A 24193-nucleotide genomic window follows, 5' to 3' on the forward strand; every position below is an offset into this window, starting at 1 on the left:
TCCGAAAGGTTTTGTCAAAAACATGTATACAATAGTCCGACTGGTTTGCTATCAATTGTATAATGATATATTTTCTTCATATACATTTTATGCACTTTACATTTTTGATATTAATACAATAATGTCACTGGAGATAAATTTAATATACTATTTTCTCTATATCTTTATCAACCTACGTCTTTTTAGTATAAAATCAGTGGATCATACAAGCATGTTAATTCAAAAACGGTCATATTAATTGATTTCCTGTGTAGGGTACAAATCTCATATTAATTCATTTCTCATGTAGGGTACAAATCTCATATTCATTGATTTCCTGTGTAGGGTACAAATCTCATATTAATTCATTTCTCATGTAGGGTACAAATCTCAAATTAACTGATTTCTTGTGTAGGGGACAAATCTTCTAAATGGAGCCAAACCTGGAGACTACAGTATACAGATCGGTTTGGATGGAAATTGTTATGATCCTAAAATCACTATGCAATTAATTACATGTTTGCCACCTACATCAGTACCACGAACTAATCATACAGATGTAAATACTGTTTATGTTATCGTAAGTACAATTGTCATTTATACGATACTAGTAAGGCTCTTGAATGTCACTGTAACTTTTTATGAAGTAGACGATTTAATGTGGTCTTTTAAGTAGAAATATTGGATAGAAAAATTAAATCATTTTGAGATTTAAGTAATAAAGATGTTGAACTGTCTTGGTCTTCTAGAAATATAATTTCATCTTGGAGAATTTTATTATTTCTGAAGGTGTTTTTACTTTATTACATTCTGCAATTACCATTTGAAACATGATTATATCCTTTACGACTGAGTATGGTAGTTAGTATAAAAAAACATACAAACATACAAAAATTATTGTATATGTACAAGGATAAAATATTTTGTTTTGAAACATAACATTAACAACGTTTAATAGCATTACATATCATTGTATATAACAATACAAATCTGATCACTTTTTGAAGCAAATTTAAAGTAATTATCAAACCTTATTTAAACAAAAAGGTATTAGTTGGAAGAATTAAAGCATACATTGGTGACTTAAAATATCAAGAAGACGTCGAAATATTAGCCATCATAGTTGGTGTTCTAGCTGCGGCATTGGTTACAGCTGTTGTCATTGGTATATCTGCTGTAGTTGTATTAAGGAGAAAAAAGAAAAAGGTTATTAAAGAATTCAAAATGGAACTGATGACAAGAGAAGAAATGATACGAAAAGCCAGCAGAGAAGGTTATATGTTTTTATAGTATTCTTTATTAGCCAAAACAAACAATTTAAAATGTACGTCATCATTTTAAACACAATTTAAGATTTTCTTCAGTATAAGATGAAACGAATGAAAAGGAGTAGTTTGAATATGTGTAGAACATGTAGAAAAAGAAACAAAGTATGCAACAAAAGTCTTCAAAGATACCAATCTTATGATTTTGTACAACAGACGTGTGTTTGGTCTACACCAAAAATAATTCACCAGTGAATCTGGAATCAAAAAAGCAAACAAAAAGTACACAGCTAGAGAGCGTTAAGGACCTAACATAACAAATACAGGCTGTACAGCTAATGTAATCTATTCTTTGGGTAAACAATCCTTCGTATTGCGAACAATATAAAATGTGGTAAACATAACAAAACATGCCTAAAGTTTAAGAAAACAAAAATAAAGTGCGTTCCTATGTTTGACTGAGAGTGATTGATACAATATAACTAGAAATTAAATTTTGACTGTTTATCATTCTGCATCTATATTACTTGTGCGTTCTTATATTTTATTATTTTTCAGGGGGATTGGGTCAACGAATTTTAATTATTTTTTTGTAATTTAAACTACATCTTTAATGACAGTGATCCTATCTTTATGTTCGTGTAGCTGGATTTAAATGGAATCATTGAATCGTTTAGCTGCGTTGAAAGGGAATCATTGAATGACCTATTATTGAGAACGTCAACATAGTTTTCAAAAATGAACTCGAGGTATTCTACGAATAAACACTTTCGGAAAAACTGAATCACAAATCAAAGAGATCTACGATGTATAAATTATTGCCCCCCTCCCCCCCCAAAAAAAAAGAAGGCTTCTCCGCTTTTCTTTGTATATCCCTTAAATTTTAAGAGACAATGTGGTCTTTGCTAGCTAGTAAAATAAATATCCGCTCATTGCAAACATTATCTATCTCAAGTTGTTATGACTTATGGGTATTTCTTTGAAAAAAGTGTTAATTTAATTTGGAGATATAAAAGCAACGCTCTAAATTGAGGTTCGCATTTTTATTAATTATATTTTCTTGCAATATGTTTTAGAATTTGCTGATGCTCAAATGAATATAAGAGACATCAAATCGGACCTTGTTACAACAAGAGTGCCATTTTGCGACTATCAAACATATGTCCTCCATCTCCTCTTTCAAAACCAAGACATTACATCAAACCCGCTGCTTCATGATTCAGAGGTAACATGTTTGCTGTTATTTTGTTCACATATATTTAAAAATTATATTTTTACGATGTTGTAACTTTAAAGTAGACATTTAGCAGCAAAAATATTTTTATTTTTAAAATAGCATATTGAAATAAATATTGCTAGGTAAACCTGTTTGTATGCTCTACATCAAAAACATTTTTTCTCATTAACCTATTTGTTACTTGTCAATTATTTAATTGTCTGATAAATGAAAGTCATTATTTTTGTTAATTTTAAATTAATTGAACGGTAAATGTAATAACAATAACGGAACTAATGTTACTGCCCAAGATGCGAAGTTTTGCAACACCTGTCTCGTCATTGATTCTCGACTACAAAAACTAAACTTTAAACGTAGTTTACACTCTAGCGTATAATTTTTTTTAAATTTATGTGTCAAATGCATGTACTCTTTTTTAAGTTATATTCATAATATGCAGATTGCAAATAGTAAATGTGTGTGGTAATTGTATGACAGTGATACAGTAAAAAAACACCATTTTGTGAATAGATGCTAAACTAAATGATAGAATTGTAAAATAAAATACGAGAAGATAGCTTTTAGAAAATGAATTGAGAATATCAAAAGAAAAGATAATTTAACCGTGCATTTTTTCCGGCTAAAATACAAAATAGAAAAATTCCATGTAGATTCCTTCAGAAAATGCACTATTTCAGAGTTATCTCCCATTAAAATGCCAATTTTAAAAAAAATAAAAATCAAGCAGAAATAATCAACACTTGTATTGATATTAATATTTATATATATGGCGAAAGACACCCATACCACCTTAACATTCTAATTCGTATCTGGCTTTACGAAAACCTTCGTAATACTTTGTTTTGTGTCCTGTTTCACGATTTACTCTTGTTTTTTGTTTTTTGTTTGTTTTTTTTTTTTAATTTTTTACTTCAATTAACATCACAAACTGATACTGTTTTGTCTGATAACGATATTCTGGACAAGTTTTTTAGAATATCCTTTACATATAATAAAAAAAAACGTTCTTTTTATTAACTCTAAGATGCACTCTCAATGCAACGTATTTTTGTTATGGTAAACACCAACAGTCAGGAACAGTTAAACTGTTTGAATGCTCTGATACATACAAGATACATATACAGCAAATACTAAGATGCATTATGTAGCGCTTCATTTAGTTTCTACTCGTTTGATCTTATAAAATAGATTTGTTTTTCACTTATGAAACGAATAGTTTCGCCAGTTGTTGAAAACATTTTGATTCATTGTTGCTTTTTATCAGTCAAGCGTTGGCTAACCCAATGTTCAACATATAGTTATAAAGATATTGTTTTATAAAAAGTGCAAACTAAGGTAATTTAAAGATGTAATTACATGTAGAGTAGGATTCCTGTATGCATTAAATCAGATCTGGATTTTGGTGGGGTTCATGTTGCTAAATGTGTATGTTTTTAATTTATTCTGTATTCTGTTGTTAGTCTTTTTGTCTGTTTTTGTTCTTTATTAGAGAGTTGTCAGTTTTTTTCTCTACTTATTATGAGTTTGAATGCCAGTTTTGTATCTCAATTAAAAGTTATAATATTGTATTGAGTAAATTTAGAAGTGGAAGTATAAATCTATCATATAGCAAAAGATTTGAAGTGTCTGTGTGATAAATTACTTAGTAGAAATTTATACCCACATGAAGAAGTGAACACATGCCTTTTCCTGTGTACACGATTTTTAGCGATTGACAAATAATTTCTTTCTTAGATTGTTTTACATATCACAATTTGTGTAATGGTCGATTTTGTTGCAAAATGAAACTATTTTGTATTGCAGATAACAGATGACACGAAAACCAAAATAAATAGTGCAATGGAAAAACTCGAAACATTGTTGTCGAAGAAGCTTTTCCTGAAGTCATTAGTTCAAACACTAGATCGACCGAATATGCTGACAATGCAAGAAAAGTAATTTAAATCAATTTCTTTTTTTTTTGCAAATTTAGTTTCGTAGAATAAGGTCAATTAAAATAATTTGTTTTGTTACCAACTATATATAATTTAGTACACAACAAATCTTCCCCTCAAGTGCATCCAATAACACATTTATATTAGAACATTTCAGACAAATATTGTGTTTTTGATACAAACATGTAGTTTAATCTCAATATGATTTTTTTTGTTACTCAATTTTCTGTTTTAGTATCATAAAAAAACTGATTATCCACAGTTATTGACGTATTGCAGTTTTTATAATTATTAAACAATGATTAAATGTCGAACATAATATATATTTAATAAATCTTTATTTCTTTATTTTTTAGGGCTCATTTTTCTTCAGTTTTGTCGATTTCATTGCTTGGAAATATGAGACTCTACTTCGAGTAAGTTTATTTTGATTTCGATTACCCCACATTTCCTTTTATTCTAAAAGAAACAAATAGCTTGAACATGAAATTAAATTTATACTGATTGTAAGTTGTAATAAAGTATCATATCATTAGGATGTTTTTGGTGTCCATGTGTGTGTTTGTGTGTAATGCGTCAACAACGAGTTGTTCACAGGTCTATAGTAAACCTCTTTAAACTGTAAGAACAATCTTTTATAAAACAGTTCTAAAAGATTCTAGACAGTTTTATACCACACAGTTCTAAAAGATTCTTTACAGTTTTATACCACACAAGTTTTAAAAGATTATATACAGTTTTAAATTCTCCAATTTGAAATTTAGCTATGTTCAATCACATAATAATTTTTTTATTTTATTTTTGTTTTGTAGATTGGTACATTGTTTGCTAGTAGACCTTATTCAAACCTCAACTAAGAAGAGCCAAAAGAGTTTATTTAGAAGGTACTTTGTTGTATATTTGTTATAATAATATACAAGTAATTTACTTCTTGCTCAAATAAAAGCTTTCAAAATGCTAAATTAAAATTTAGAGTATTAACAACATGGAATATCTGCTGTCTTTGATAAATGCAATGGCATAACTACAATTCCCAAAATATACAGTTTCGATTAATAATTTTGTAGGTTAGATTCAATAACCATGAGATTAATGGTAAATTGGTTACAGACAGGACTGTATAAACAATTAAAAGTACGTATTAAAGTATTCTAAGAGATATAAAAACATGCAAATTTTTTTGTCCATCTGATTTCCTTTATATTACATGCATTTGTATAACACATTATAGTTACTCATTAGGGTTACGTACGTAAAATATTTTTGAATATTGTATACAGTAACTATGAATTTATACTGTGAAAGTTTATATTATTCTATTCTTTATGATATGTTATTATGTGTATTACTTTAGGCTTTACGCAGCAGATTTAAAAAAAAACATCATATTTAAGGCACGAAATATTTGTTTGTTCATTACCACTATGCGTGTTTTAAACAAATATTTCTTAAATAAACAATATACTCATGGTTCATTCGTGTTATTGTGTGTATATTCCTTAAATGAGAAGATCAGAATTTGAAGTCGAAAACGGAATGTAAGACATATTCACTTGTGGTATTTACTCCTTTTCATTATTTACATATAGATATATTGATTTTTTATTCATGTTTACAGTCACACAGTGGGATGCAACTGTTCATGTTATACAAAGCAGTACAGACAATTATTGAAATGGCACCAGTTGATGCACTTACAGCCAATTCAAAAAACACCATTGCAGAGGAAAAACTACTTAAAATGAGGATTGAACATCAAACTCTTGTACGTAAATATTTATACTCACTTTATTTTACTATGTTCGTAAAACTGAAATTATGTTTCTAGGAATACTGAGAAAAACCTAGTGTATAATTTCAGACATGTTTTATTTTTTCAATGTTTCCGATCTCATTTAGATTAAATTGTGTATTTATGAATCAATATAAAATAATAATATTTAAAGTTCATCTACATTCATTGTTTATCTTAACAATTTAGTTTGACAGGACAGGACGGGACACAAAAAAAGTAAACAAGCATGTCACGAATAAGTTGTTAAAGTAGAAAGATTGATTACACATCATGCACATTGACACACACGGTAAAACAGACATATGCATTTCAAATGCAAGCATATAGTTATATATGAGTCTGTTTCAAAACACCGGATCCAAGGTCTTTCATAGAGTACAATAAGAACTGTTACTAGACGAACAGAGATTTGTTTAAGTTTGCCAATATAAAGTCTTACTCTGAGACATATTTTTTTCTTAGACATTACAAATAGATTTAAATGGAAACAGTGACCAGCATTATCCTGTGAAAGTTCTTGACTGTGATACAGTATCACAGGTGAAACAGAAATGTTGTGCGCAGATTTATAAGAATAAACCTGCTTCAGAGATTCCACACAATGAGGAACTTTCTTTAGGTACGTCTCTATAATCATATTACCTTTTACAAAGCGATTTTTGATAAATACCAATAGTAAACTGCTTACGAATAGTGGATCTAGACACTTAATATTTAATTCATAGTTTCTTGTTATTATTGTAGAAACACAGAGAACATACATTGCGTGTATGTGTACTCACAAAATGCATGGAATAACAGAACCATAGATTATATGTTATTTGTTTAACACTGCAAATTAAACATATTAAAGCATCTAGTAATACATGATAGATATAAAAAGATGTGGTATGAGTGCCAATGAAACAGTTCTTCATTCAAGTGATATTTTGTAAAAGTTAACCATAATAGGTCAAATACGGTCTTCAAACGGAACCCTAATTTTACTAACACCAAACAACAAGCTATAAAGGGCCACAAAAATGAATAGTATAAATTTAAAACAATTCAAACGGGAATACTATCGGTTTCATCTAAATAAAACAACGAGAAACGATAACATTTATGAACCACATCAACAATCGACAACTACTGAACATCAAGCTTCGGAATTAGGACAGGTGCAAACAAATGTAACGGGTTCTGACGTTTTAATTGGTACCAACCTTCAGTTGAGTTGTTTACATAATATGCCTACATCTGCTCCATGCTATGCTGCTTTTTCACTTTTGAATGTAGTTAAAACATTCTTGGATTAGTTCTAAGGCCTATTAACACAATTTATTTTCATTTTGTTTAATTACAAGTGTTGCAAGAGTTTTTATTTTAAGAGGAAAAATGTTTGATAAATTTGAAAAGTTGCATAACTTCGATGCTTCAGCTTTAGAAAAGTTCTTTTTGCGAGACTGAATTCGATTCAATTAGTGCATTTTCTATCTTATATCAGATGACTTCAAACATAGAACGTTACGTTTGATTTTTAGGCAGAACAATATATATAGTAGAACTTATTCATTATTCTTATTTTAGAATGGCAAGAAGGAAGATCAGGCAAACTTACTTTGAATGATATAGACAACACCAGTGACAGAAACAATGGATTGATCTGTCTTAATACCTTAAAACATTATATGGTTAGGGACAACTGTAGAATGGCTCTTATGTACAAGCACATTGACGAAGAGGATGTCTATGGTGAATATTATTTTCTCCCCTTGTTTTTAAACAGTACATGTAGCTGTGCATAACTTTTCATAGTGTTATATTCTTTATTCCTTCGTTCAGTAGTGTTATCGTCAAACTTGTTATTGTGTTTTGAGGTTTTTGCACCACATTATGGATACATTTTTGTTGACAATTTCTATATCAAATTTTGATGATTTTCATACTGTTAAATATCAACATCAACTGTAGTTTCTAGTTCTTTATGCCTTTATTTACATTTATAAGCATATATTATATAGCGACAGCTAGTTTCATCATAGTATTCGAACTTTTAAATGCCCTATAACTTAAACATATAAATATATTGTTTCCGTAAGCAAGTAGTACGTTATATCATAAAAAACATTGTATTTTATGGTATTTACTAAAAGGGGCACTAGCTGTCAAATTCATGGTCACCGATTTGACTCAAATTCTCATATTTGATTTATAACAATGTAAAACATTTATCCAAACTATCAAAAGTGTAAAATAAACAATTTACAGAGCATGGGGTAGATAATATTTAGGTTCGTTTCGTGTGTATATTAGTCCAGACGCCATCTAATTAACTATCGATTTGACCTCAGATGACCATATAAGCGATGTAAACATAAATAAAAATATGAATAGATTAAACCAACACGTGCAATTGAATTTTTATAAGTCTGTTTGATTTTATTTTATAGATTAAAAATAGATGTTTCTCACTGTTTTTAACCTATAAGAATGATTTTATGTGCATCGAATTAGTAATCAAATGATTTACCGTAGTTTCACTTTCATTGTTGACATTCTTTTTCTTAAAATAACCAGTACACGTACAATGCATGCGTTGTCAATCTCTAGCTACGGGTTAAATTGAAGTTCACATGAATACGGATTTAAAGAGGTCGACTCATTCACTTGCAAGTGAATTACTAATTATAAATGTTTCTTAGCGTAATTTGACAAAATTGAACCTTTTGGCTGCAAAAAGCGAATTGTTATTTCACTATTTCACTTTCATTATTGATTGAACAGAAAAAAAATCAAACTTTAGATTTTTTATATATCTCGTAGCTAGTGCCCCTTTAATTTTTATAATATTTCGGATTACAACAGAAATGTTTCCGGATAATTTGTATTTTTCATGAAACATTTAAATCTACAAAGGAAAGGACTTAATGGAGAAGTACGTTATTAATAGCACGAATAATATGTATTATAGGAAATTTAAACGCAGTTCATATATTATTCTCGGATTATGTAAGATTATGATGTATTATTCCAGATTGGTATTGATAACTTTTTTTATATTAACTAGCTAATTCATCAGGAGGTCGAACAGAAAGTGTATCATCAGAGGATATTCAATTACTGGTATGCGGTAGTGATGAAGGCGAGGATACAGAAACGCAAAAATGGCACTTGGTACAAGTATATTGAATCATCTGTTTTTTTCTCAATAAATGTTTGCTATTTAGAAAATGAGAAAATGTCATTATCATGTACAGGTTTTGAGTAATATAAGTATCTACATTTATGAAAAAAATCTCAGAAATAAACATACTTAATGTAAACTATATTTGATGTAATATAAATAAGTCTCGACACATTTGATAATCCTAAGTGAAACATCATGTACGTAAGGTGCTACTAAAAAAATATATATAAAATAACTTGAAAGAAGATTTTGATAAAACCATCATTCTGAATACTAATTAAGTGTGGTTTATAGTTTAATCAGAAAGTAAATAATCATCGAAATTTATGTTTAGAATTAGAAGTTGGTAGCTTTTTTCTCTCACATAATATATACCCAAGCCTTCAACAATGTGACAAAGTAACGAAGAAGTAATAATAATTAGCAAGGAGCTAAAAACAAAACGAAAGTGAAAATATCTGCAATGCCTTTTCCTCATTGATGTAATTTATGTGGTAATTTTTTATGATTATAATTTTCATATTGCATTACATTTCTTTAAAGGAAACCTGTTCGGTAAGTAAACTGATGTCTTGATTGTCATGTTAACATATACATATTCTTTTTTGCTTATTAATGATAAGTGATAGGAAATGCTCACTTTAAAAGCTCTCCATTTTGAGAGACCTCTTACAGTAACTACTTCAATATCACATCTATTGATCGATTCACTCTACTGTTTCCCCTTTTCACTATGTATCTTTATTCACTCATTAATTGTTTCTTCATAGTTTGCTTCTGACCATCGCATTGCCATATATGTATAGCCTGAACTAGAAAATATATCAAATCAAGGCGTGAGTAGCTTTGGTTTACCGATAGCCAAATAGTATGACTCGATAAGCGTAAAATAAAAAAATAAGGTAACAAACAAGGACTTATTGAAATCTAAAACCAGACTGGAAGCATCAACAAGCAAGTGTCTCTTTGTATAATACATCAATAAACATACACATTTACACCATATCAAAATGTCAATTTTGTAAACACATTTTTTGAAGGAAACTTGTTTACTAGGTAAATCGATGTTCTGGTACGACTATGAGTTAAGTTCATATACATATCTTTATCCCACCTTTTAATTACTAACTAATCGATTTACTGGTTTTTGAGGGTTTTTTTTTCATTCCGCTCTGGTTTGGTAATCGTATATTCATTCATGGTGTGCTGGTCGTTAGATTGAGGAGTCATTGACTTTGAACCTAGACCAAGAGAGTTTACTAATGTTCAAATATTTAAAATCGATTAAGAAGAAACAATTTATAGTAAAACATACACACTTATTAAACTCTAAACCAACTACCACCATTCAGTCTCAGTTAACATGTCTTTTCAGTCTCAGTTAATTTTCAATAATTTTTTGTTGATGAAATCTTTTCAGTAAGTAAATTGATGTTTTGATCATAGCGTAAACTAAGTGTTGGTGCTTATTAAGTTAATAAATACGATATAATCAGTATAACAAGTTTCAATTGAAGATATTTTGTGGAGAATGCTACTTCAATAATGTACTAATGTATCGGTTTATTGTTGAGTTTTAGTTTTAAGCATTCAACTCTGTATAAATTTCCCTTCAATCATTGATGGTTTGTTTGGTGTTAGTCTAATGTTAAATCGTGCAACAACTGTCATATTTCATTATTTTGTAAATAACATAGAATACATATAGTACTTCTAATACTGCAATTTAGTAAATTCTTTGCTAAGGTATTCCGCTTCTTCTTGCGTTTCTGCTTTTGATATACATATCTCGTGGTGAACGATAACAATAATATATAATCTAAGGCAGCAATGGAAAAAAGTTCTTGGTCAACAGATCTTTAATCGAAATAATAGATATTATTAATCGAATTCTTGACATTTGAAGACCCATAAATGTATATAATTAAATATTTCAGATACATCTGATAAAGCCGTTATTTAAGAAGGGTCTTTCTAATATTTTGAATAACCGGCAATGAAAAGGTCTCATGCTCACTATATGTTAGACTTTAGTGTTATTGACACTTGGTTAAAAGAGTGTTTACTATAAATAAATACATAAATACGGGTCCAATTTTTAGCTCGGTTGCACACATGTGACTTTCAGTAGAATGATCTAGAATGAACAGACGGTCCAGGTCAAATCATTGGGAATACAAAATATAAACTTAAATTGTGTGAACATCTCGCTTTTACATGTCCTCACAGATCCTTAATTATTCATGTCATATTTATTACACTATTTTGAAGTTGTATATATCTCATCATTTGAGTTAGTGAAATATGTGTTTCCCGTTTTTGTTAACTGCTTTATTTAGTTAGTTTGCAATTGAACTTTCGATATGCCGTTTGAAACTTTTATGCATTTTACATTTTATACTGTATACTGGGTAAGGCAACAGCAATATCTTTCTTCTTGTTTGTGTCGTGTTCTGAATGAAGTATAATAAAATTGAGAATGGAAATGGGGAATGTGCCAAAGAGACAACAACCCGACCATAGAGCAGACAACAGCAAAAGGTAACCAACAGGTCTTCAATGCAACGAGAAATTCTCGCACCCGGAGGCGTCCTTCAGCTGGCCCCTTAACAAATATATACTGGTTCAGTGGTAATGAACCCCATACTGAACTCCAAATTGTACACAAGAAACTAAAAGTTAAAATAATACAAGACTAACAAAGGCCAGAGGCTCCTGACTTGGGACAGGCGCAAAAATACCGCGGGGTTAAACAAGTTTGTGAGATCTCAACCCCCCCCCTAATACCTCTAGCCAATGCAGAAAAGTAAACGCATAACAATACGCACATTAAATTCAGTTCAAGAGAAGTCCGAGTATGATATCAGAAGATGTAACCAAAGAAAATAAATAAAATGACAATAATACATAAATAACATCAGACTACTAGCAGTTAACTGACATGCCAGCTCCGGACTTCAATTAAACTGATTGAAAAATTATGTCTTTATCATATGACTATCAGGCCCAATCCTCCCCCTGAGGGGTTTAGTATCATACCATCATAACAAATATAAGAAGAACATAACCCGTGTCATGCCAACAACTGGTTTATTAATAATAAATGTGTTAAGTTCCGATACAAAGACCCTATAAGTGAATCAATATTAACGCCAAAATATGCAATCTTTAATGACCTGACAACAGTATCGTAACTATATCCCTTCTTAATAAGTCTATTCAAAGATTGTGTTAGCTTCTGAGGTGAATACTGACATTTTTGTGCTTTATAAAGAATATTTTCATAAAATATTGGTAGTGAAATACCTGAACGTATGAGAAGTCTGCATGTTGAGCTATATTTACGAATGATGTCCTTATACCGATGATAAAATTTAGTAAATGTTTTGACTAGTTTGTGATATCGAAAACCCTGGTGTAATAATTTTATAGTAATACATAAATTTCTCTCGTTAAAATCTAAAACATTGTTACATATATACACGAGCGAATCATACAAGTTCAGATACAAAAACACCGTAAGATGGTGACAAGGGAATGTCACCATCTAAAAATGGATAATTAACGATAGGAAATGAGAAATCATCTCTTTTATCATAAATTTTAGTATTAAGCGTTCCGTTAATGATATATATATATATCAAGATCGAGGAAAGGGCAGTTGTCATTGTTAGTATTAGCTTTATCTAAAGTAAGTTCAACAGGATACATTTCTTTAGTATACATACTGAAGTCGTCATTATTGAGAGCTAAAATAGCCTCCAAATATGTAAAAGTATTATTAAATTTGTGTATCAGATGTTGTTTCGATGGGTCTTTGCTGATTTTTGTCATAAATTGTAACTCATAGCAATACAAAAACAGGTCCGCAATACGTGGTGCATTGGAATTCCGATAACCTGACGATATACGGAATCTCCAAAGCGAACAAAAATGTTATCTAGTAAAAATTCAAGAGCAGATATAGTATCAAATAGTTATCAAAGGTACCAGGATTATAATTTAGAACGCCAGACGCGCGTTTCGTCTACACAAGACTCATCAGTGACGCTCTTATCAAAATATTTATAAAGCCAAACAAGTAAAAGGTTGAAGAGCATTGAGGATCAAAAATTCCAAAAAATTGTGCCAAATACGGCTAAGGTAATCTATGCCTGGGATAAGAAAATCCTTAGTTTTTCGAAAATTCAAAGTTTTGTAAACAGGAAATTTATAAAAATGACCACATTATTGATATTCATGTCAACACCAAAGTGTTGACTACTGGGCTGGTGATACCCTCGGGGACGAAACGTCCACCAGCAGTGGCATCGACCCAGTGGTGTAAATAGTTATCAAAGGTACCAGGATTATAATTTAGTACGCCAGACGCGCGTTTCGTCTACACAAGACTCATCAGTGACGCTCATATCAAAATATTTATAAAGCCAAACAAGTAAAAAGTTGAAGAGCATTGAGGATCAAAAATTCCAAAAAATTGTGCCAAATACGGCTAAGGTAATCTATGCCTGGGATAAGAAAATCCTTAGTTTTTCGAAAATTCAAAGTTTTGTAAACAGGAAATTTATAAAAATGACCACATTATTGATAAAATCAACGGTACCAATTTTGTTGCACCAGATGCGCATTTCGACAATATATGTCTCTTCAGTGATGCTCGTGGCCAAAATATTTGAAATCCAAAGCTTATATAAAAGATGAAGAGCTATAATCCAAAAGGTCAAAAAAGTATAGCCAAATTCGTGAAAGGAATCAGAGCTTTGCATGAGGGAGATACATTCCTTAATTTATAATAATTTCTAATATTTTGTAACAGCAAATTTTAATAACACAAAAAATCCGTATTTTCATGCCAGTACCGAAGTACTGGCTACTGGGCTGGTGATACCCTCGGGGACTAATAGTCCACCAGCAGAGGCATCGACCCAGTGGTAGTAATAAAATCAACGGTACCAATTTTGTTGCACCAGATGCGCATTTCGACAATATATGTCTCTTCAGTGATGCTCGTGGCCAAAATATTTGAAATCCAAAGCTTATATAAAAGATGAAGAGCTATAATCCAAAAGGTCAAAAAAGTATAGCCAAATTCGTGAAAGGAATCAGAGCTTTGCATGAGGGAGATACATTCCTTAATTTATAATAATTTCTAATATTTTGTAACAGCAAATTTTAATAACACAAAAAATCCGTATTTTCATGCCAGTACCGAAGTACTGGCTACTGGGCTGGTGATACCCTCGGGGACTAATAGTCCACCAGCAGAGGCATCGACCCAGTGGTAGTAATAAAATCAACGGTACCAATTTTGTTGCACCAGATGCGCATTTCGACAATATATGTCTCTTCAGTGATGCTCGTGGCCAAAATATTTGAAATCCAAAGCTTATATAAAAGATGAAGAGCTATAATCCAAAAGGTCAAAAAAGTATAGCCAAATTCGTGAAAGGAATCAGAGCTTTGCATGAGGGAGATACATTCCTTAATTTATAATAATTTCTAATATTTTGTAACAGCAAATTTTAATAACACAAAAAATCCGTATTTTCATGCCAGTACCGAAGTACTGGCTACTGGGCTGGTGATACCCTCGGGGACTAATAGTCCACCAGCAGAGGCATCGACCCAGTGGTAGTAATAAAATCAACGGTACCAATTTTGTTGCACCAGATGCGCATTTCGACAATATATGTCTCTTCAGTGATGCTCGTGGCCAAAATATTTGAAATCCAAAGCTTATATAAAAGATGAAGAGCTATAATTATTGATATTCATGTCAGCACCGAAGTGTTGACTACTGGGCTGGTGATACCCTCGGGGACGAAACGTCCACCAGCAGTGGCATCGACCCAGTGGTGTGAATAGTTATCAAAGGTACCAGGATTATAATTTAGTACGCCAGACGCGCGTTTCGTCTACACAAGACTCATCAGTGACGCTCTTATCAAAATATTTATAAAGCCAAACAAGTAAAAAGTTGAAGAGCATTGAGGATCAAAAATTCCAAAAAATTGTGCCAAATACGGCTAAGGTAATCTATGACTGGGATAAGAAAATACTTAGTTTTTCGAAAATTCAAAGTTTTGTAAACAGGAAATTTATAAAAATGACCACATTATTGATATGCATGTCAACACCGAAGTGTTGACTACTGGGCTGGTGATACCCTCGGGGACGAAACGTCCACCAGCAGTGGCATCGACCCAGTGTTGTAAATAGTTATCAAAGGTACCAGGATTATAATTTAGTACGCCAGACGCGCGTTTCGTCTACACAAGACTCATCAGTGACGCTCTTATCAAAATATTTATAAAGCCAAACAAGTAAAAAGTTGAAGAGCATTGAGGATCAAAAATTCCAAAAAATTGTGCCAAATACGGCTAAGGTAATCTATGCCTGGGATAAGAAAATCCTTAGTTTTTCGAAAATTCAAAGTTTTGTAAACAGGAAATTTATAAAAATGACCACATTATTGATATTCATGTCAACACCGAAGTGTTGACTACTGGGCTGGTGATACCCTCGGGGACGAAACGTCCACCAGCAGTGGCATCGACCCAGTGGTGTAAATAGTTATCAAAGGTACCAGGATTATAATTTAGTACGCCAGACGCGCGTTTCGTCTACACAAGACTCATCAGTGACGCTCTTATAAATATATATTTATAAAGCCAAACAAGTAAAAAGTTGAAGAGCATTGAGGATCAAAAATTCCAAAAAATTGTGCCAAATACGGCTAAGGTAATCCATGCCTGGGATAAGAAAATACTTAGTTTTTCGAAAATTCAAAGTTTTGTAAACAGGAAATTTATAAAAATGACCACATTATTGATATTCATGTCAACACCGAAGTGTTGACTACTGGGCTGGTGATACCCTCGGGGACGAATCGTCCACCAGCAGTGGCATCGACCCAGTGGTGTAAATAGTTATCAAAGGTACCAGGATTATAATTTAGTACGCCAGACGCGCGTTTCGTCTACACAAGACTCATCAGTGACGCTCTTATCAAAATATTTATGAAGCCAAACAAGTAAAAAGTTGGAGAGCATTGAGGATCAAAAATTCCAAAAAATTGTGTCAAATACGGCTAAGGTAATCTATGCCTGGGATAAGAAAATCCTTAGTTTTTCGAAAAGCATGTCCAATTGACACAGTTTTTTTGTTTATTGCTACTAAAAAATGACCTAAAAGAGTTTGAACATATATATTCACATTCTGACTTTTTAAATGCCCATTTAATTAGGTGTGTGAATTTTTCCTTGATGAGAATGTGAGGCAATGTGGTATATAGGGTAGAAAAATCAAAACTTTGAACAGATTCAAAATCACCAGTATAAGCATACAATTTATCAAGTACTTCCAACGAGTTTTTGACACTCCAAAAGTAATTAATTCCACTATTTTCGAAGGCCTTATTTGAACAATTTACTATCAGGTTTTTGATTGTACCAAGTGTACTGGTAAGAAGAATAGATAATTTAGTAGTTGAACAATGGTTTGATTTTTCAGACATAATTTAGAAACAAAAGCAAACCATTGCGTACAATTTAATGCGACTATACATATTTTCAGCCAAACCTTCCTGATGACATAAAGTCTAATAAAGAAACTGACTTTGGTGACATATTCTTGAATAGATTATTCCATACAAAGGTAAGATTAAAATAAAAACTCCTTTTAATTTGAAGACAAAATTCGCAAACAAAATTCTTAATATAATGAACCCTTTATCATTCAATTCCGTAGTGTCGCAAACAAAATAGCCCTGTGCGAAACGAACTGGTACGTTTCTAAAATTTCCGTAATTTGGTCATAATAACAAAAAAATTATTGAAAATTATTAAAAAAAGGTTAAGTAAATGAACGTGTACTTAAACATCTCAAACAAATATCACCCTGATTAAAACTGGTATCTTTTGTAAATATTGTTGTAGACTTTAGGCGTTTATGTAAATGTTTTATTGAGTACATGTATAGTTACTCGTAGACGCCGTCGGAAGAAAGATCGTACAGTAATATGTAGGGGTCTTGAAAGAAATATTTATATAAATAAATGATTAATCATTTCCAGTTGCTTCTTTCCGACTACATTGATTCAACGTTTGAGGGATTGATAGACTCGCAATCACTGTCCATACCAATTCGATACTTCCTCTGCATGTTAGACAAGTTTGGAAACGACTATAAAATTGAATCAGATGTTTTACAAGCATGGAAAAATGAGTGGTGAGTGTACCTTATATTAGTTCACATAAGCAGGTTCCCTCAAAAAAGATTATTCCACATTTAATGAAAATTTTAGACATATGAACATTCTATTAAAGGTAAATTCTATCGGTTTATTTTTCTTGCCTTATATGCTTAAAAAAATATTATCATTTTATTTTAATGTATTATTGAAGTTTATCTCTTGTATTGTGAGAACACTGCTTGGTCAATTGTATACGTCCAAAGCGTTTTAATGGATATATCTTCATCAGAAACGCTCACGGACGAATATAAGAGAGCCAAAAAATGTATAGGAATTGAAAGAGTTAAAAGATTTATATGACAACAAAATACATAAATATATATACGATCATTTTTGCCTGATGGAGTTGAATACTTAGTTTCTGAATAATATTGAATTTATGAACAAACAAGCTAAAAAGGTCTGGTATTAATCATTTCACTTCCAAATGATTGACTACTGAGCTGTTGATACATTTTTTTACAACGGGGGACTGACCGTCAACTAGCAGCGGTATCGACCAATTATTAAGAAATTAACAACTAAAACAACACTTTTTTTTTTTGGGGGGGGGGGGGATCACAAAAATTAAAAAGCCAATTTTTTTTTAGAACCGACAGTTTTAGCAAATGCATCACATCAACCATATTTGTTATTTGCACATTATATATGTACATTATATATGTGCATGATGACTAGGAAGATACTTTATGAAATATATTATTTAATCAAAATACAATTTCGTTTCTTCCCAAGAACTAAAAACAACATGATTAATGTATATTTTTTAAAACTGGATCTTTATTTCTTATTGGTTTTTTTTTCTGATTTAGTTATGCCGCGCGAGTTTGGGCTCCGTTCATTGCAAAACCAGACATACTGTTTGACGTTAATGTACCTGGTCATGTGGAACCATGTTTGGACATTCTGAGACAAGTTTTTGTAGAAAGCTTCACACAGACAGGTCACAAAGTAAACAAGGTCAGATTTATTATTAACTGAATAAGCAGATTTATAGACAATTGTATTTCATTTATTCACTTAAATGACGCCATAAAATATTTTTCACAATATACACGGAATGACACGAATGTCGAATAATTGTGTTGTGGAATAGGTTAGATTTAAGAATTAAAAATTGTCGGTAGCATGCAACACTTATATTTCAAATAAAAATATATGCATTCGAATATTTTATTACTTTTTTAAGAGAAAGGCAAGTATAAGTAATCATTATTTAACATTGAATTAAACAGGAGTCACCACCACAGAAACTATTGTTCCATAAAGATATACCAAGATACAGAAAACTTATCGCTCCTTTCTTCGTACGAGTAGAGAAAGTGAATGAACAAGAATTCTGGAGTGAATTAGAAGAAATATCAAATGTAATTAGTATTTTATTTTATTTTATCAATTTCATATGTTACATTTGTATATTCCAATTGCTCATTAAAAAAAGATGAAGGACAATTTGAGATGTACAAATATTGTTTGACATAATATATAATTTACCAACTTTTGTTGTGTTCATGTCACATTAACGTCTATTCTATATATGAACAATTATAAAGGTATACTAAACATCTTTATGTATGTTTTATTGTAATATTTGTTGATGTGTTTGAGCATGTCATTATGCCATTTGATAGGGACTTTCCGTTTGAATTTTCCTCGAAGTTCAATATTTTGTAAAGTAACGGTTTTTTTTTTTGCATGAGCGTGTAAATTCGGAATTAAAATCTGTTATATAATAGTCATCAATATCATGATTTATTAACATCATTAATTTCAGGTACAAAAAGAAGAATTGAAGTTCAGTCGACAATCCACTCTTCATCAACTGTATAATTTATTCATTGGGAAGTATAGATCTGATGTAAGCAATTTTAAAATTAGCCTTAATAAGAATATCCCAAAAGGAACTGCTCAGTGTCGAAGTAGCTTAGCATTTTTTTTTTGTAAAATTATATGTTTTGTTTTCCCAAGTAGTAAATCTAATCCATTTCACAAGATATCTAACACTGCTGTGATAGCATAATTCGAGTAGTTGCACGCGGAGATGTTTCTTCCATTTCATGCGCCTTAGAGAATTCGTACTTTATTTGGCTTTTTTTTTTCTTTTTTTTCTTTAACTTTTTTGGATTCGAGCGTCACTGATGAGTCTTTTATAGACGAAACGCGCGTCTGACGTACATAAGATTTAGTCCTGGTATCTATGATGAGTTTATTTTCAATGTGTAATGTTTATATAAAGGTAATGTTTAAAAAAAAAAAAGATTACAAGACAGGACAATTTATACGATAGTTCAAGTGCTTTTTAAAATCTATCGTTTCCTGGTGTGTATTATTGAAGATTATTGTAAGTTTTCTGAATAATAAAAAAATATTAGTCACAGTTTGACAGGTCATACATTGTCTTCATTTTACATATGCATAAAAAAAAACTTTACCAATTAAATACCATGTTAGGATCGATTTTATCAGCTCGGTTTTAATGTACAAACAAATACTGTCTTTGCTTCAGATTATTGATGATTTTGAGGATATGGAGCAAAGTAAAACCCTGCAATTCGCACATAAACTCGAAGAAGTCATAGATTTAATGGAGGAATTTTCAAGCGATTCTTGAATTAAGGAATATGTCTCGTATCATAGAAAGTGTATTACATGTACTATACAACAGATTTTTAACATCAAATTCTGTATTCGTGTATTCGTGAACTACAATGACAATTGTATCTGATTGCTTATGGATACACGAATAAATAAGTTTTGGTAACTTATGCAGTAATTTAACTTAAGTTCACATTATGTCGGAAATATGAGACGCTTTTTTCTTTTGCATTTCAGGTAGCACATGTCTAATATCATACTTTATTACTTGTAGTCAACCTACATGACATACGTCTTATATTCACTACATTTCATTTATTTCTAAATAGCTATTTTGTTGAAAATTTATATGTATTATATTATTTCTGTATATTTACATGTACATCAAAAGGTATTTTGGTGTATCATTAATACGTTAACATGATTGACTGTACATAATTTTTAAACAATAGTTAACACCTAGCTATATATAGATTCAAGCAGTTGAATGTTTTCATAGTCAAATACATATCTGATTTTGCCTTATAATATGATAACACAATTTATTCGTTTTTCTTTGAGGATTGATTGACTCCAAATGTTTTAGAAGTACTAATACAGGGCATAGTATCATATTTAAGAGTATACATTTCTAGTATATTGGGAAAGAGGACACACACATTTAACGTGTAGTATTAGGTGGAGTTTTTTTTGTATTTTATTATTAGAAATACCGACTTATGATATGTTTAACGGTAAACAAATCATTATAATCTATATAAGCTATATCTGTTCTGAAAAAAAAATCTTTTATTTACCTAAACTTTTTTTTTTATTTTGTTGATGACATACTTGTGACATATCTACAGTAGCATACATTTTTTTTAAGTTACTGAGAAAAAAGTGCAGTTATTTTGTATGTGTTGAGCCTTCCTGGCTTATCAGCTGTAGTCTGTCATAGTTCCCAAAAAATGTGACACAGTATATTCATTTGCGTGTGGTCTGTAACTTTAATTTATGTTATGAGTTGCATTGTAATGATTAAACTATAAATATAATAAATGTTCAAACATTGCTTAATAAAGATGTAGGATATCTTACTACAAAACTCGCATTGACCTAGAATATTATCCGTTTTTTTCATCTATATGGTATGCTGTCAATTTTCCTCCCAGTTCATTATTTTGTAAATTAACGTGTTTTTATATAAAAAAAAATCTAGTTGTGTTTTAATTCAATAGCCTCTGATTTTCAGAATGCCTTGCGTTGCTTTGTAAATCAGGTTCCAAAGATCTCCAAAAAAGCTAAAAGTATCGTAATGCAAAACATACGTAATGTTAAAGCAACAAACGGCCGCTTCTTTGTTTTGCTGTTCTGAAGACAAACAAAAATCAGAGAGACGAAAACTACCAAACAGACATTTCAACTCATTAGTCGAAAATAAACTGACAATCACAGCAAAAAAGAAAAAGATAAAAGGACAAACAAAACAAACAAAACAAACAAACACCAACTGGTAAAAATTCCAGGTTCTCCGCAAGGATAAACAAATCCTACTCTACATTTGTGTTGATTTGTATGATCCAAATCATTTAAAGAAAATTATGAAAGTCATAACTTTTAAATCATAGATTACACATACTTTCAATCGTGTTTTCATTTTTGTTTAATTCATCTTTAATTTTATTTAACTCACTTTATTTGAGATCTGTTCATTTATCTCTTGAGTAATGCATGTTTGGTTAACATGGTTTTGTTATTTAACAAAGCTATATTATTGTCAGTAATAACTTATTTCATCATGGTATTTTATGTCAGAATTGATTTTAGCCATGGTGTGTCGATTTATTTTCGACTTATGAGTTTGCATGTGCCTCTGGTATCTGTTGCCTCTCTTTTGAAATTGTTTTGGCAAACATGTAAATGGCACTATCAAAAGATGCCCAATTAAATGTTAAGAAGTGGAAAATACTTTTGATTTATTTTTTTTCCTGAAAGTTGTTACCTAAAATATGTCAATAAAACTGTCTTGTGAACTGTTTTATCTTTCAACCATGAGGCTGATTTTATTGAAATTAATATTTTCATGTACACTGAAACCATGATTTAATTTTCTATTAGAGAAAGGAAGTTTCAAAAATAAATGTGACTAGATACCGATTGAGCAACAAATAAGATGAGACTTTCTTTAGATTTAGAAAAAAACATTTTTAATTTCAAATTATGATCCTTCAATGGTAAGCTTAGTTTTTCCAGATTAAATTGAAAAGTGTTTATTTTTTTAACTGGATTCTTAAAGAATGGCAGGCACATACAGAATGTGGCGGGGATATCTCTTCCTTAATATGGGACAATGAGATAACAGCATTACACAAGAAAACTATAAATATCTGTTTGAAAAGGCATGACTCATTGAATCACCACAATTCATAATATCAACTAATGAACATTTCAAGAAATAAAGTACACATTAGTAATGAAATTTGGTGCAAAGCCTAACACAACTAATAGATAAATGATGCTTTCCAGACATGAATTTTAGTCAGTTCACCTATAAGAATTTAGTTTAAAAACTTTGTCAACAACTTAAAATAAAGTGCTTCGCTGATTGCAGCTGAATTTGCCACACAGAGGTTCAACCATGAACAGTCGGGGCAAAAATGCACACAATATTCAAGCTTGATAAGGGTCTGAATTTGAGTTATAATTAGATAGTTGACATAATATAGGTTTCTGAATAAATATAGTCAAAGAACTTGAAATTGGTTATATGAATTGAATTTATATTCAACTAAAGATTTGTTGATGTTGTGCAATACACTGTGATGTTGCGCAATACTTGGTAAATCTGTTGTCAGATTATAAACAAAAACGGAAGCTTAAATCAATAGATATATACTCGGGAACGTAAAATCTAAAATTTCTGATAACGAAAGGGAGCTCAAGTGAATAGATATCAAAAATTCACCAAAGTTTTATGCAAATTGGTTTTAGCGTTTTTGAGTTAATATCCGACGGACGAATAGACGGACAGACAACGGGATACCACAATATGTCCCGTAAACGGGAGTATACAAACTAAATGGAGGTTGTCTTTATACATATAAATCAGTCTTCAAATTTAATGAAAACTGCTCTAAGACTACCTCATTTCTTGAATACATCAGATTCTAGAAATTGATAATGAGTGTCGGTTGAACACAAAACTTTACGACTAAAGAGAGGATTTCAGATTCCACATTGTGAACTTTCCATTTCTATGTAGCGACATTTCAGCGGCGCCTGCATACGAAGTATATATCTCCGAAAGGACACGATATTTCCGGGCTTGTATTTCCAAATATGATTTTCTTGATAGAGGGTTGCTGCTCACAAGAAAGCTATTAAACCAAGAGTTCAAAATGGTGTAGTTGAAATCATGCTTTCGTAAATTTTGCCGACGCCATCACGAATCGGTTGACCGTTTTAGAAAAAAACGTTTCACAGATGAAATAACATATGTTCCTTGTGTCCTTACCATGCTTACTACAACCATCTTCCCTTTTCACGAATTTGACTTACCGAAATAAAATTGAGAATGGAAATGGGGAATGTGTCAAAGAGACAACAACCGACCAAATAAAAAAACAACAGCAGAAGGTCACCAACAGGTCTTCAATGTAGCGAGAAATTCCCGCACCCGGAGGCGTCCTTCAGCTGGCCCCTAAACAAATATATGCTAGTCCAGTGATAATGAACGCCATACTAATTTCCAAATTGTACACAAGAAACTAAAATTAAAATAATACATGACTAACAAAGGTCAGAGGCTCCTGACTTGGGACAGGCGCAAAAATGCGGCGAGGTTGAACATGTTTGTGAGATCTCAACCTTTCCCCTATACCTCTAACCAATGTAGAAAAGTAAACGCATAACAATACGCACATTAAAATTCAGTTAAAGAGAAGTCCGAGTCTGATGTCAGAAGACGTAACCAAAGAAAATAA

The 24193-nt window shown here is 31.1% G+C and overlaps 2 protein-coding genes across 2 annotated transcripts in view; both read left to right on the forward strand.

Annotated features, from left to right (window-relative positions):
- The window catches only part of LOC143080587 (plexin-B3-like), a 37167-nt gene extending 27778 nt beyond the window's left edge, over positions 1–9389 (forward strand). The window contains exons 13-23 of the mRNA XM_076256501.1: positions 395–559; positions 1027–1252; positions 2321–2469; positions 4285–4415; positions 4772–4831; positions 5228–5299; positions 5483–5549; positions 6034–6180; positions 6673–6829; positions 7780–7944; positions 9260–9389. Coding sequence (XP_076112616.1) covers positions 395–559; positions 1027–1252; positions 2321–2469; positions 4285–4415; positions 4772–4831; positions 5228–5299; positions 5483–5549; positions 6034–6180; positions 6673–6829; positions 7780–7944; positions 9260–9381 — 1461 coding nt within the window. The 3' untranslated portion in view covers positions 9382–9389. The remainder of the gene's footprint in view (positions 1–394; positions 560–1026; positions 1253–2320; positions 2470–4284; positions 4416–4771; positions 4832–5227; positions 5300–5482; positions 5550–6033; positions 6181–6672; positions 6830–7779; positions 7945–9259) is intronic.
- A 538-nt stretch (positions 9390–9927) lies between these two features.
- On the forward strand, positions 9928–21332 carry LOC143080594 (plexin-A1-like). The gene is made up of 7 exons (XM_076256515.1): positions 9928–9934; positions 16955–17035; positions 17454–17608; positions 18446–18593; positions 18869–19000; positions 19408–19491; positions 20140–21332. Exons 3-7 carry the CDS (start codon positions 17541–17543, stop codon positions 20242–20244), a joined length of 537 nt encoding a protein of 178 aa, XP_076112630.1. The 5' UTR covers positions 9928–9934; positions 16955–17035; positions 17454–17540; the 3' UTR covers positions 20245–21332.
- Positions 21333–24193: the final 2861 nt, after the last annotated feature.

This window comes from Mytilus galloprovincialis, chromosome 1, assembly GCF_965363235.1.
Source record: "Mytilus galloprovincialis chromosome 1, xbMytGall1.hap1.1, whole genome shotgun sequence".
NCBI classification, from domain to species: Eukaryota; Metazoa; Mollusca; class Bivalvia; order Mytilida; family Mytilidae; genus Mytilus; species Mytilus galloprovincialis.